Source organism: Abramis brama (genome assembly GCF_963993115.1).
Source record: "Abramis brama genome assembly, chromosome: 15".
NCBI lineage: Eukaryota > Metazoa > Chordata > Actinopteri > Cypriniformes > Leuciscidae > Abramis > Abramis brama.
In genome coordinates, this window is record NC_139977.1 from 39007931 (window position 1) to 39022107 (window position 14177).

Here is a 14177-nt window from a genome sequence, read left to right on the forward strand (position 1 = left end):
GAAAATAGAAAACATCAGAACCACAATTGTAAACGTTCAATCCTCAATCGCGCCTTATAATTCAGCCTCAATTATCACGACGCAAGAACAATTACAGTGCTTTACAACTATAGAACAAAAAGAGTTAAATAAACTTATCATTTCATCTAAAACAACAACATGTTTATTAGATCCTATACCAACTAAACTACTGAAAGAAGTGTTACCTATAGTGGAAGAGCCTCTCCTCAATATTATTAACTCATCTTTATCCTTAGGTCATGTTCCAAGAACATTTAAACTGGCAGTTATAAAACCTCTCATTAAGAAACCACAATTAGACCCGCATAATCTAGCAAATTATAGACCCATTTCAAATCTTCCTTTTATGTCTAAAATACTAGAAAAAGTGGTGTCCGCTCAACTGGGCTCTTTCTTGCAAGAAAATGACATCTATGAAAAGTTTCAGTCTGGATTCAGACCGCATCACAGCACTGAAACTGCACTCGTTAAAATTACAAATGACTTACTTTTAGCATCTGACCAAGGCTGTATCTCAATACTAGTTTTACTTGATCTTAGTGCTGCGTTCGATACTATAGATCACACAATACTCTTAGATCGACTACAAAATTATACTGGTGTTCAAGGACAAGCATTAAGCTGGTTCAGATCATACTTATCTGACCGCTACCATTTTGTCTATTTAAATGGAGAAAAATCGATCATAATTCCAGTAAACTATGGAGTGCCGCAGGGATCTGTGTTAGGCCCTCTGTTATTCTCAAGATATATGCTGCCACTTGGAAATATTATAAGGAAACATGGAATTAGTTTTCATTGTTATGCTGATGACACTCAAATCTATATTTCATCACGGCCAGATGAAAACGCTAAATTATCCAATTTGACAGAGTGTGTTAAAGATATAAAAGATTGGATGACGCACAATTTTCTTTTATTAAATCCAGATAAGACAGAGGTACTAATCATCGGTTTAAAAAACCGCCCACAAAACCTCTCACACTACAACTTTAACATAGTAGGATGTCCTGTTACTTTATCCTCTACAGTAAAAGACCTGGGTGTTATACTAGACTGCAACCTGTCTTTTGAAAATCATATTTCATATGTTACAAGAACAGCCTTTTTCCACCTTAGAAACATTGCTAAGCTACGTAACATGCTATCAGTTTCTGATGCAGAAACATTAGTTCATGCATTCATGACCTTGAGACTAGATGTAATGCTTTATTAGCCGGTTGTCCTGCATCCTCAATAAACAAGCTACAGTTAGTCCAAAATGCCGCCGCTAGAGTTCTTACTAGATCAAGAAAATATGATCATATAACACCAATTTTATCATCACAACATTGGTTACCTATAAAGTTCCGTATTAATTACAAGGTATTGCTACTGACTTATAAAGCCCTAAATGGCTTAGCTCCAGTCTATTTAACGGATCTTCTATCGCCCTATAATCCATCGTGCTCTTTAAGATCACTAAATTCGAGGCTTTTGGTCATACCTAGGATATCCAGATCCACCAAAGGAGGGAGAGCATTTTCACATTTAGCTCCAAAACTCTGGAATAGTCTTCCTGATACTGTTCGTTGCTCAGACTCGCTCTCCCAGTTTAAAACTAGATTAAAGACTCATCTCTTCAGCCAGGCATTCATATAATACTTTTAATCTTACAGTTAAATCCAACCTCTAGTTCATAAACGCCAGAGGAGAACTGGCCCCCGACTGAGCCTGGGTTCTCCCAAGGTTTTTTTTTTTTTTTCTCCATTAGGTCACCTGATGGAGTTTTTCGGTTCCTTGCCACTGTTGCCTTTGGCTTGCTCAGTTGGGGATATTTGGGATATTTAATTTAATTAATCAATCAACAATACTATTGATCAGCATTACCAAACGTGGACATTTTCCACTAGAAACAAGCATTGATGTATTATTTTAATTTAATACTGTGAAGCTGCTTTGATACAATCTGTATTGTGAAAAGCGCTATATAAATAAACTTGACTTGACTTGAGAGTGAGTGAGTGAGTGAGTGAGTGAGTGAGTGAGTGAGTGAGTGAGTGAGTGAGTGAGTGAGTGAGTGAGTGAGAGTGAGTGAGAGTGTGTGTGTGAGAGTGAGTGTGAGAGTGAGAGAGAGTGTGTGAGAGTGAGAGAGAGAGAGAGTGTGTGTGTGAGAGTGAGAGAGAGAGTGTGTGTGAGTGAGAGTGAGTGAGAGAGTGTGTGTGTGTGAGTGTGAGGTGAGTGAGAGTGTGTGAGAGTAAGTGTGAGTGAGAGTGTGAGTGAGAGTGAGTGAGAGAGAGAGAGAGAGTGTGTGAGAGTGAGTGTGAGTGAGTGAGTGAGTGTGTGTGAGAGTGAGAGAGTGTGTGTGTGTGTGTGTGTGTGTGTGTGAGTGAGTGAGTGAGTGAGTGAGAGTGTGTGAGTGAGAGTGTGAGAGAGAGTGTGTGAGAGAGAGTGTGTGAGAGAGAGTGTGTGAGAGAGAGTGTGTGAGAGAGAGTGTGTGAGAGAGAGTGTGTGAGAGAGAGTGTGTGAGAGAGAGTGTGTGTGTGAGAGAGAGTGTGTGAGTGAGAGAGAGTGTGTGAGTGAGAGAGAGTGTGTGAGTGAGAGAGAGTGTGTGAGAGAGTGTGTGTGTGAGAGTGTGTGTGAGAGTGTGTGTGAGAGTGTGTGTGAGAGTGTGTGTGAGAGTGTGTGTGAGAGTGTGTGTGAGAGTGTGTGTGAGAGTGTGTGTGAGAGTGTGTGTGAGAGTGTGTGTGAGAGTGTGTGTGAGAGTGTGTGTGAGAGTGTGTGTGAGAGTGTGTGTGAGAGTGTGTGTGTGAGTGTGTGTGTGAGTGTGTGAGTGTGTGAGAGAGAGTGTGTGTGTGTGAGTGTGAGTGTGAGTGTGAGGTGAGTGAGTGAGTGAGTGAGTGTGTGTGTGTGTAAGTGAGAGTGTGTGTGAGTGACAAAAAAAGCTCTATGTTGCCGCTTCTTTCAGGCTAGTGTAAAGAAAACATCCAAAATACACATTAGAGTGTTTATTTTATTGTACTCTATCTATTAGCGTCTGTAGATTTCAGTCTTTACAGGCGGTGAGTTTGAGTCAGAAATCTCTTTACACACACCAAACATTAGTTTCATTCATAACTATATTCTGAAGGGTTGTTCATATATCATCTGCATTTTACTCCTAAAAACATTCATCCTCTCGGGTTCTGACGTCACGACCACAGCGCTCGATTACTTATATCTATTTTTGCTCTTTAAAGGGATAGTTCCCCCAAAAATGAAAATTAGCCCATGATTTACTCTCCCTCTCCCCATCCTAGGTGTATATGACATTCTTCTGTCAGACGAACACAATCGAGTTATATTAAAAAATATCCTGGCTTTTCCAAGCTTTATAATGGCAGTGAATGACTGTTTGTGTTTGGAAGTCCATAAAAGTGCATCTGTCCATCATATAAGTGCATGTTTTCAGGCCGCTCCAGCTAATGCATTAGCCATAACCCGTCCCTCATACATGAATGACTGTGGAGATGAGCAGCTTTATCTGAAACACAACTGTCATCACTTTATCTTTCAGCACCTGAAGCATCAGCAGGAGGGCTTGAGTCACCTGATCAGTGTCATCAAAGACGACCTGGACGACATCAGGACGGTGGAGGACGGGCTTCAGGACAGCGTTCACGGGCGCAGCAGCAAACTCAGCTGAACTGAGACTGAACTGAGACTGAACCGAACCGAGACTGAACTGAGACTGAACCGAGACTGAACCGAGACTGAACCGAGACCGAAGCGAGACCGAACCGAGACTGAACCGAGACCGAACCGAGACCGAACTGAGACTGAACCGAACCGAGGCTGAACCGAGACCCCTCAGTAACGCTGATATCTGTGTTGCAGCTGCTCATTTTGCTCATTTGCGTGTGAATGTTTCCTTCAATCAGCTGGACTATTTTACTGTCTATAATGATTAATAAAGTTTCACTATGAGTTTCACGTGTTGATGATTTAATGAGCATGACGGTTATAAAGGTCGATCCGTGTCTTCCGCTCTCACTCGGGCGCCGGCTCATCTTCCTCCACGCCTCTGCACTGCTCCACCAGCCGGAACGCCTCCATGAACTCGTTGATGTCGATGCTGCCGTCCTTGTTGAAGTCGATGCTGTCGGCCAGCTCTGCGATGGCTTCATCACTGATGACCGTCTGCAGGTGAGAACTCAGCAGCCTCCAGGTCTGGTGGAACTCCTCCAGCGAGATCAGACCTGACGAACACACACTCGTATTACACTCAGACCTGATGAACACACACTCAGATTACACTCAGACCTGATGAACACACACTCAGATTACACTCAGACCTGATGAACACACACTCAGATTACACTCAGACCTGATGAACACACACTCAGATTACACTCAGACCAGATGAACACACTCTCAGATTACACTCAGACCTGATGAACACACTCGTATTACACTCAGACCTGATGAACACACACTCAGATTACACTCAGACCTGATGAACACACACTCAGATTACACTCAGACCAGATGAACACACTCTCAGATTACACTCAGACCAGATGAACACACTCTCAGATTACACTCAGACCAGATGAACACTCTCAGATTACACTCAGACCAGATGAACACACTCTCAGATTACACTCAGACCAGATGAACACTCTCAGATTACACTCAGACCAGATGAACACACTCTCAGATTACACTCAGACCTGATAAACACACTCTCAGATTACACTCAGACCAGATGAACACACTCTCAGATTACACTCAGACCTGACGAACACACACTCAGATTACACTCAGACCAGATGAACACACTCTCAGATTACACTCAGACCTGATGAACACACACTCTACACTCAGACCTGAACACACACTCAGATTACACTCAGACCTGATGAACACACACTCAGATTACACTCAGACCTGATGAACACACACTCTACACTCAGACCTGACGACCACACACTCTACACTCAGACCTGATGAACACACACTCAGACCTGACGAACACACACTCTACACTCAGACCTGATGAACACCCACTCAGATTACACTCAGACCTGATGAACACACACTCAGATTACACTCAGACCTGATGAACACACTCAGATTACACTCAGACCTGATGAACACACTCTCAGATTACACTCAGACCTGACGATTACACTCAGACCTGATGAACACACTCAGATTACACTCAGACCTGATGAACACACACTCAGATTACACTCAGACCTGATGAACACACACTCAGATTACACTCAGACCTGATGAACACACACTCTACACTCAGACCTGACGACCACACACTCTACACTCAGACCTGATGAACACACACTCAGACCTGACGAACACACACTCTACACTCAGACCTGATGAACACCCACTCAGATTACACTCAGACCTGATGAACACACACTCAGATTACACTCAGACCTGATGAACACACTCAGATTACACTCAGACCTGATGAACACACTCTCAGATTACACTCAGACCTGACGATTACACTCAGACCTGATGAACACACTCAGATTACACTCAGACCTGATGAACACACACTCAGATTACACTCAGACCTGATGAACACACTCAGATTACACTCAGACCTGATGAACACACACTCAGATTACACTCAGACCTGATGAACACACACTGATTACACTCAGACCTGATGAACACACTCAGATTACACTCAGACCTGATGAACACACACTCAGATTACACTCAGACCTGATGAACACACTCAGATTACACTCAGACCTGACGAACACACACTCAGATTACACTCAGACCAGATGAACACACTCTCAGATTACACTCAGACCTGATGAACACACACTCTACACTCAGACCTGACGACCACACACTCTACACTCAGACCTGATGAACACACACTCTACACTCAGACCTGAACACACACTCAGATTACACTCAGACCTGATGAACACACACTCAGATTACACTCAGACCTGATGAACACACACTCTACACTCAGACCTGACGACCACACACTCTACACTCAGACCTGATGAACACACACTCAGACCTGACGAACACACACTCTACACTCAGACCTGATGAACACCCACTCAGATTACACTCAGACCTGATGAACACACACTCAGATTACACTCAGACCTGATGAACACACTCAGATTACACTCAGACCTGATGAACACACTCTCAGATTACACTCAGACCTGACGATTACACTCAGACCTGATGAACACACTCAGATTACACTCAGACCTGATGAACACACACTCAGATTACACTCAGACCTGATGAACACACTCAGATTACACTCAGACCTGATGAACACACACTCAGATTACACTCAGACCTGATGAACACACTCAGATTACACTCAGACCTGATGAACACACTCTCAGATTACACTCAGACCTGACGATTACACTCAGACCTGATGAACACACTCAGATTACACTCAGACCTGATGAACACACACTCAGATTACACTCAGACCTGATGAACACACTCAGATTACACTCAGACCTGATGAACACACACTCAGATTACACTCAGACCTGATGAACACACACTGATTACACTCAGACCTGATGAACACACTCAGATTACACTCAGACCTGATGAACACACACTCAGATTACACTCAGACCTGATGAACACACTCAGATTACACTCAGACCTGACGAACACACACTCAGATTACACTCAGACCAGATGAACACACTCTCAGATTACACTCAGACCTGATGAACACACACTCTACACTCAGACCTGACGACCACACACTCTACACTCAGACCTGATGAACACACACTCTACACTCAGACCTGAACACACACTCAGATTACACTCAGACCTGATGAACACACACTCAGATTACACTCAGACCTGATGAACACACACTCTACACTCAGACCTGACGACCACACACTCTACACTCAGACCTGATGAACACACACTCAGACCTGACGAACACACACTCTACACTCAGACCTGATGAACACCCACTCAGATTACACTCAGACCTGATGAACACACACTCAGATTACACTCAGACCTGATGAACACACTCAGATTACACTCAGACCTGATGAACACACTCTCAGATTACACTCAGACCTGACGATTACACTCAGACCTGATGAACACACTCAGATTACACTCAGACCTGATGAACACACACTCAGATTACACTCAGACCTGATGAACACACTCAGATTACACTCAGACCTGATGAACACACACTCAGATTACACTCAGACCTGATGAACACACACTCAGATTACACTCAGACCTGATGAACACACTCAGATTACACTCAGACCTGACGATTACACTCAGACCTGATGAACACACTCAGATTACACTCAGACCTGATGAACACACTCTCAGATTACACTCAGACCTGACGATTACACTCAGACCTGATGAACACACACTCAGATTACACTCAGACCTGATGAACACACACTGATTACACTCAGACCTGATGAACACACTCAGATTACACTCAGACCTGATGTACACACACTCATATTACACTCAGTCCTGATGAACACACACTCAGATTACACTCAGACCTGATGAACACACACTCGTACACTCAGACCTGACGATTACACTCAGACCTGATGAACACACACTCATATTACACTCAGACCTGATGAACACACACTCAGATTACACTCAGACCTGATGAACACACACTGATTACACTCAGACCTGATGAACACACTCAGATTACACTCAGACCTGATGAACACACACTCATATTACACTCAGACCTGATGAACACACACTCAGATTACACTCAGACCTGATGAACACACACTGATTACACTCAGACCTGATGAACACACACTGATTACACTCAGACCTGATGAACACACACTCCGAGTACACTCGGACCTGATGAACACACACTCCGATTACACTCAGACCTGATGAACACACTCAGATTACACTCAGACCTGATGAACACACACTCCGATTACACTCAGACCTGATGAACACACACTCCGATTACACTCAGACCTGATGAACACACACTCGTATTACACTCAGACCTGATGAACACACACTGATTACACTCAGACCTGATGAACACACACTCAGATTACACTCAGACCTGATGAACACACACTCAGATTACACTCAGACCTGATGTACACACACTCCGATTACACTCAGACCTGATGAACACACACTCGTATTACACTCAGACCTGATGAACACACTCAGATTACACTCAGACCTGATGAACACACACTCCGATTACACTCAGACCTGATGAACACACACTCCGATTACACTCAGACCTGATGAACACACACTCGTATTACACTCAGACCTGATGAACACACACTGATTACACTCAGACCTGATGAACACACACTCAGATTACACTCAGACCTGATGAACACACACTCAGATTACACTCAGACCTGATGTACACACTCTCAGATTACACTCAGACCTGACGATTACACTCAGACCTGATGAACACACACTCAGATTACACTCAGACCTGATGAACACACACTGATTACACTCAGACCTGATGAACACACTCAGATTACACTCAGACCTGATGTACACACACTCATATTACACTCAGACCTGATGAACACACACTCAGATTACACTCAGACCTGATGAACACACACTCGTACACTCAGACCTGACGATTACACTCAGACCTGATGAACACACACTCATATTACACTCAGACCTGATGAACACACACTCAGATTACACTCAGACCTGATGAACACACACTGATTACACTCAGACCTGATGAACACACACTCAGATTACACTCAGACCTGATGAACACACACTGATTACACTCAGACCTGATGAACACACACTCAGATTACACTCAGACCTGATGAACACACTCAGATTACACTCAGACCTGATGAACACACACTCATATTACACTCAGACCTGATGAACACACACTCAGATTACACTCAGACCTGATGAACACACACTGATTACACTCAGACCTGATGAACACACACTGATTACACTCAGACCTGATGAACACACACTCCGAGTACACTCAGACCTGATGAACACACACTCCGATTACACTCAGACCTGATGAACACACTCAGATTACACTCAGACCTGATGAACACACACTCAGATTACACTCAGACCTGATGAACACACACTCGTATTACACTCAGACCTGATGAACACACACTGATTACACTCAGACCTGATGAACACACACTCAGATTACACTCAGACCTGATGAACACACTCTCAGATTACACTCAGACCTGATGAACACACTCTCAGATTACACTCAGACCTGATGAACGCACACTCGTATTACACTCAGACCTGACGAACACACTCTCAGATTACACTCAGACCTGATGAACACACTCTCAGATTACACTCAGACCTGATGAACGCACACTCGTATTACACTCAGACCTGACGAACACACTCTCAGATTACACTCAGACCTGATGAACACACTCTCAGATTACACTCAGACCTGATGAACACACACTCGTATTACACTCAGACCTGATGAACACACTCTCAGATTACACTCAGACTGATGAACACACTCAGATTACACTCAGACCTGATGAACACACTCAGATTACACTCAGACCTGATGAACACACTCTCAGATTACACTCAGACCTGACGAACACACTCTCAGATTACACTCAGACCTGATGAACACACTCTCAGATTACACTCAGACTGATGAACACACTCAGATTACACTCAGACCTGATGAACACACTCTCAGATTACATTCAGACTGATGAACACACTCAGATTACACTCAGACCTGATGAACACACTCAGATTACACTCAGACTTGATGAACACACACTCAGATTACACTCAGACCTGATGAACACACACTCAGATTACACTCAGACCTGATGAACACACACTCAGATTACACTCAGACCTGATGAACACACTCTCGTATTACACTCAGACCTGATGAACACACTCAGACCTGATGAACACACACTGATTACATTCAGACCTGATGAACACACTTAGATTACACTCAGACCTGATGAACACACACTCAGATTACACTCAGACCTGATGAACACACTCAGATTACACTCAGACCAGATGAACACACTCTCAGATTACACTCAGACCTGACGAACACACACTCAGATTACACTCAGACCAGATGAACACACTCTCAGATTACACTCAGACCTGATGAACACACACTCTACACTCAGACCTGACGACCACACACTCTACACTCAGACCTGATGAACACACACTCTACACTCAGACCTGAACACACACTCAGATTACACTCAGACCTGATGAACACACACTCAAATTACACTCAGACCTGATGAACACACACTCTACACTCAGACCTGACGACCACACACTCTACACTCAGACCTGATGAACACACACTCAGACCTGACGAACACACACTCTACACTCAGACCTGATGAACACCCACTCAGATTACACTCAGACCTGATGAACACACACTCAGATTACACTCAGACCTGATGAACACACTCAGATTACACTCAGACCTGATGAACACACTCTCAGATTACACTCAGACCTGACGATTACACTCAGACCTGATGAACACACTCAGATTACACTCAGACCTGATGAACACACACTCAGATTACACTCAGACCTGATGAACACACTCAGATTACACTCAGACCTGATGAACACACACTCAGATTACACTCAGACCTGATGAACACACACTGATTACACTCAGACCTGATGAACACACTCAGATTACACTCAGACCTGATGAACACACACTCAGATTACACTCAGACCTGATGAACACACTCAGATTACACTCAGACCTGACGAACACACACTCAGATTACACTCAGACCAGATGAACACACTCTCAGATTACACTCAGACCTGATGAACACACTCTCAGATTACACTCAGACCTGACGATTACACTCAGACCTGATGAACACACTCAGATTACACTCAGACCTGATGAACACACACTCAGATTACACTCAGACCTGATGAACACACTCAGATTACACTCAGACCTGATGAACACACACTCAGATTACACTCAGACCTGATGAACACACACTGATTACACTCAGACCTGATGAACACACTCAGATTACACTCAGACCTGATGAACACACACTCAGATTACACTCAGACCTGATGAACACACTCAGATTACACTCAGACCTGACGAACACACACTCAGATTACACTCAGACCAGATGAACACACTCTCAGATTACACTCAGACCTGATGAACACACACTCTACACTCAGACCTGACGACCACACACTCTACACTCAGACCTGATGAACACACACTCTACACTCAGACCTGAACACACACTCAGATTACACTCAGACCTGATGAACACACACTCAGATTACACTCAGACCTGATGAACACACACTCTACACTCAGACCTGACGACCACACACTCTACACTCAGACCTGAACACACACTCAGATTACACTCAGACCTGATGAACACACACTCAGATTACACTCAGACCTGATGAACACACACTCTACACTCAGACCTGACGACCACACACTCTACACTCAGACCTGATGAACACACACTCAGACCTGACGAACACACACTCTACACTCAGACCTGATGAACACCCACTCAGATTACACTCAGACCTGATGAACACACACTCAGATTACACTCAGACCTGATGAACACACTCAGATTACACTCAGACCTGATGAACACACTCTCAGATTACACTCAAACCTGACGATTACACTCAGACCTGATGAACACACTCAGATTACACTCAGACCTGATGAACACACACTCAGATTACACTCAGACCTGATGAACACACTCAGATTACACTCAGACCTGATGAACACACACTCAGATTACACTCAGACCTGATGAACACACTCAGATTACACTCAGACCTGATGAACACACTCTCAGATTACACTCAGACCTGACGATTACACTCAGACCTGATGAACACACTCAGATTACACTCAGACCTGATGAACACACACTCAGATTACACTCAGACCTGATGAACACACTCAGATTACACTCAGACCTGATGAACACACACTCAGATTACACTCAGACCTGATGAACACACACTGATTACACTCAGACCTGATGAACACACTCAGATTACACTCAGACCTGATGAACACACACTCAGATTACACTCAGACCTGATGAACACACTCAGATTACACTCAGACCTGACGAACACACACTCAGATTACACTCAGACCAGATGAACACACTCTCAGATTACACTCAGACCTGATGAACACACACTCTACACTCAGACCTGACGACCACACACTCTACACTCAGACCTGATGAACACACACTCTACACTCAGACCTGAACACACACTCAGATTACACTCAGACCTGATGAACACACACTCAGATTACACTCAGACCTGATGAACACACACTCTACACTCAGACCTTACGACCACACACTCTACACTCAGACCTGATGAACACACACTCAGACCTGACGAACACACACTCTACACTCAGACCTGATGAACACCCACTCAGATTACACTCAGACCTGATGAACACACACTCAGATTACACTCAGACCTGATGAACACACTCAGATTACACTCAGACCTGATGAACACACTCTCAGATTACACTCAGACCTGACGATTACACTCAGACCTGATGAACACACTCAGATTACACTCAGACCTGATGAACACACACTCAGATTACACTCAGACCTGATGAACACACACTCAGATTACACTCAGACCTGATGAACACACACTCAGATTACACTCAGACCTGATGAACACACACTCAGATTACACTCAGACCTGATGAACACACTCAGATTACACTCAGACCTGATGAACACACTCTCAGATTACACTCAGACCTGACGATTACACTCAGACCTGATGAACACACACTCAGATTACACTCAGACCTGATGAACACACACTGATTACACTCAGACCTGATGAACACACTCAGATTACACTCAGACCTGATGTACACACACTCATATTACACTCAGTCCTGATGAACACACACTCAGATTACACTCAGACCTGATGAACACACACTCGTACACTCAGACCTGACGATTACACTCAGACCTGATGAACACACACTCATATTACACTCAGACCTGATGAACACACACTCAGATTACACTCAGACCTGATGAACACACACTGATTACACTCAGACCTGATGAACACACTCAGATTACACTCAGACCTGATGAACACACACTCATATTACACTCAGACCTGATGAACACACACTCAGATTACACTCAGACCTGATGAACACACACTGATTACACTCAGACCTGATGAACACACACTGATTACACTCAGACCTGATGAACACACACTCCGAGTACACTCGGACCTGATGAACACACACTCCGATTACACTCAGACCTGATGAACACACACTCAGATTACACTCAGACCTGATGAACACACACTCAGATTACACTCAGACCTGATGAACACACACTGATTACACTCAGACCTGATGAACACACACTGATTACACTCAGACCTGATGAACACACACTCCGAGTACACTCGGACCTGATGAACACACACTCCGATTACACTCAGACCTGATGAACACACACTCAGATTACACTCAGACCTGATGAACACACACTCCGATTACACTCAGACCTGATGAACACACACTCCGATTACACTCAGACCTGATGAACACACACTCGTATTACACTCAGACCTGATGAACACACACTGATTACACTCAGACCTGATGAACACACACTCAGATTACACTCAGACCTGATGAACACACACTCAGATTACACTCAGACCTGATGTACACACACTCCGATTACACTCAGACCTGATGAACACACACTCGTATTACACTCAGACCTGATGAACACACTCAGATTACACTCAGACCTGATGAACACACACTCCGATTACACTCAGACCTGATGAACACACACTCCGATTACACTCAGACCTGATGAACACACACTCGTATTACACTCAGACCTGATGAACACACACTGATTACACTCAGACCTGATGAACACACACTCAGATTACACTCAGACCTGATGAACACACACTCAGATTACACTCAGACCTGATGTACACACTCTCAG

General features: G+C 44.0%; 2 protein-coding genes across 3 annotated transcripts in view; one reads left to right on the forward strand and one right to left on the reverse strand.

Annotated features, from left to right (window-relative positions):
- Positions 1-3966, forward strand: part of nup54 (nucleoporin 54) — a 23622-nt gene extending 19656 nt beyond the window's left edge. For both annotated transcript variants that reach the window (XM_084137095.1, XM_084137096.1), the window contains one exon: positions 3557-3966. In XM_084137095.1, the coding sequence (XP_083993221.1) occupies positions 3557-3685 (129 nt within the window). In that variant the 3' untranslated portion in view covers positions 3686-3966. The remainder of the gene's footprint in view (positions 1-3556) is intronic.
- Positions 2994-14177, reverse strand: part of ppef2b (protein phosphatase with EF-hand domain 2b) — a 28315-nt gene continuing 17131 nt past the window's right edge. Inside the window, exon 15 of the mRNA XM_084137094.1 lies at positions 2994-4238. Coding sequence (XP_083993220.1) covers positions 4030-4238 — 209 coding nt within the window. The 3' untranslated portion in view covers positions 2994-4029. The remainder of the gene's footprint in view (positions 4239-14177) is intronic.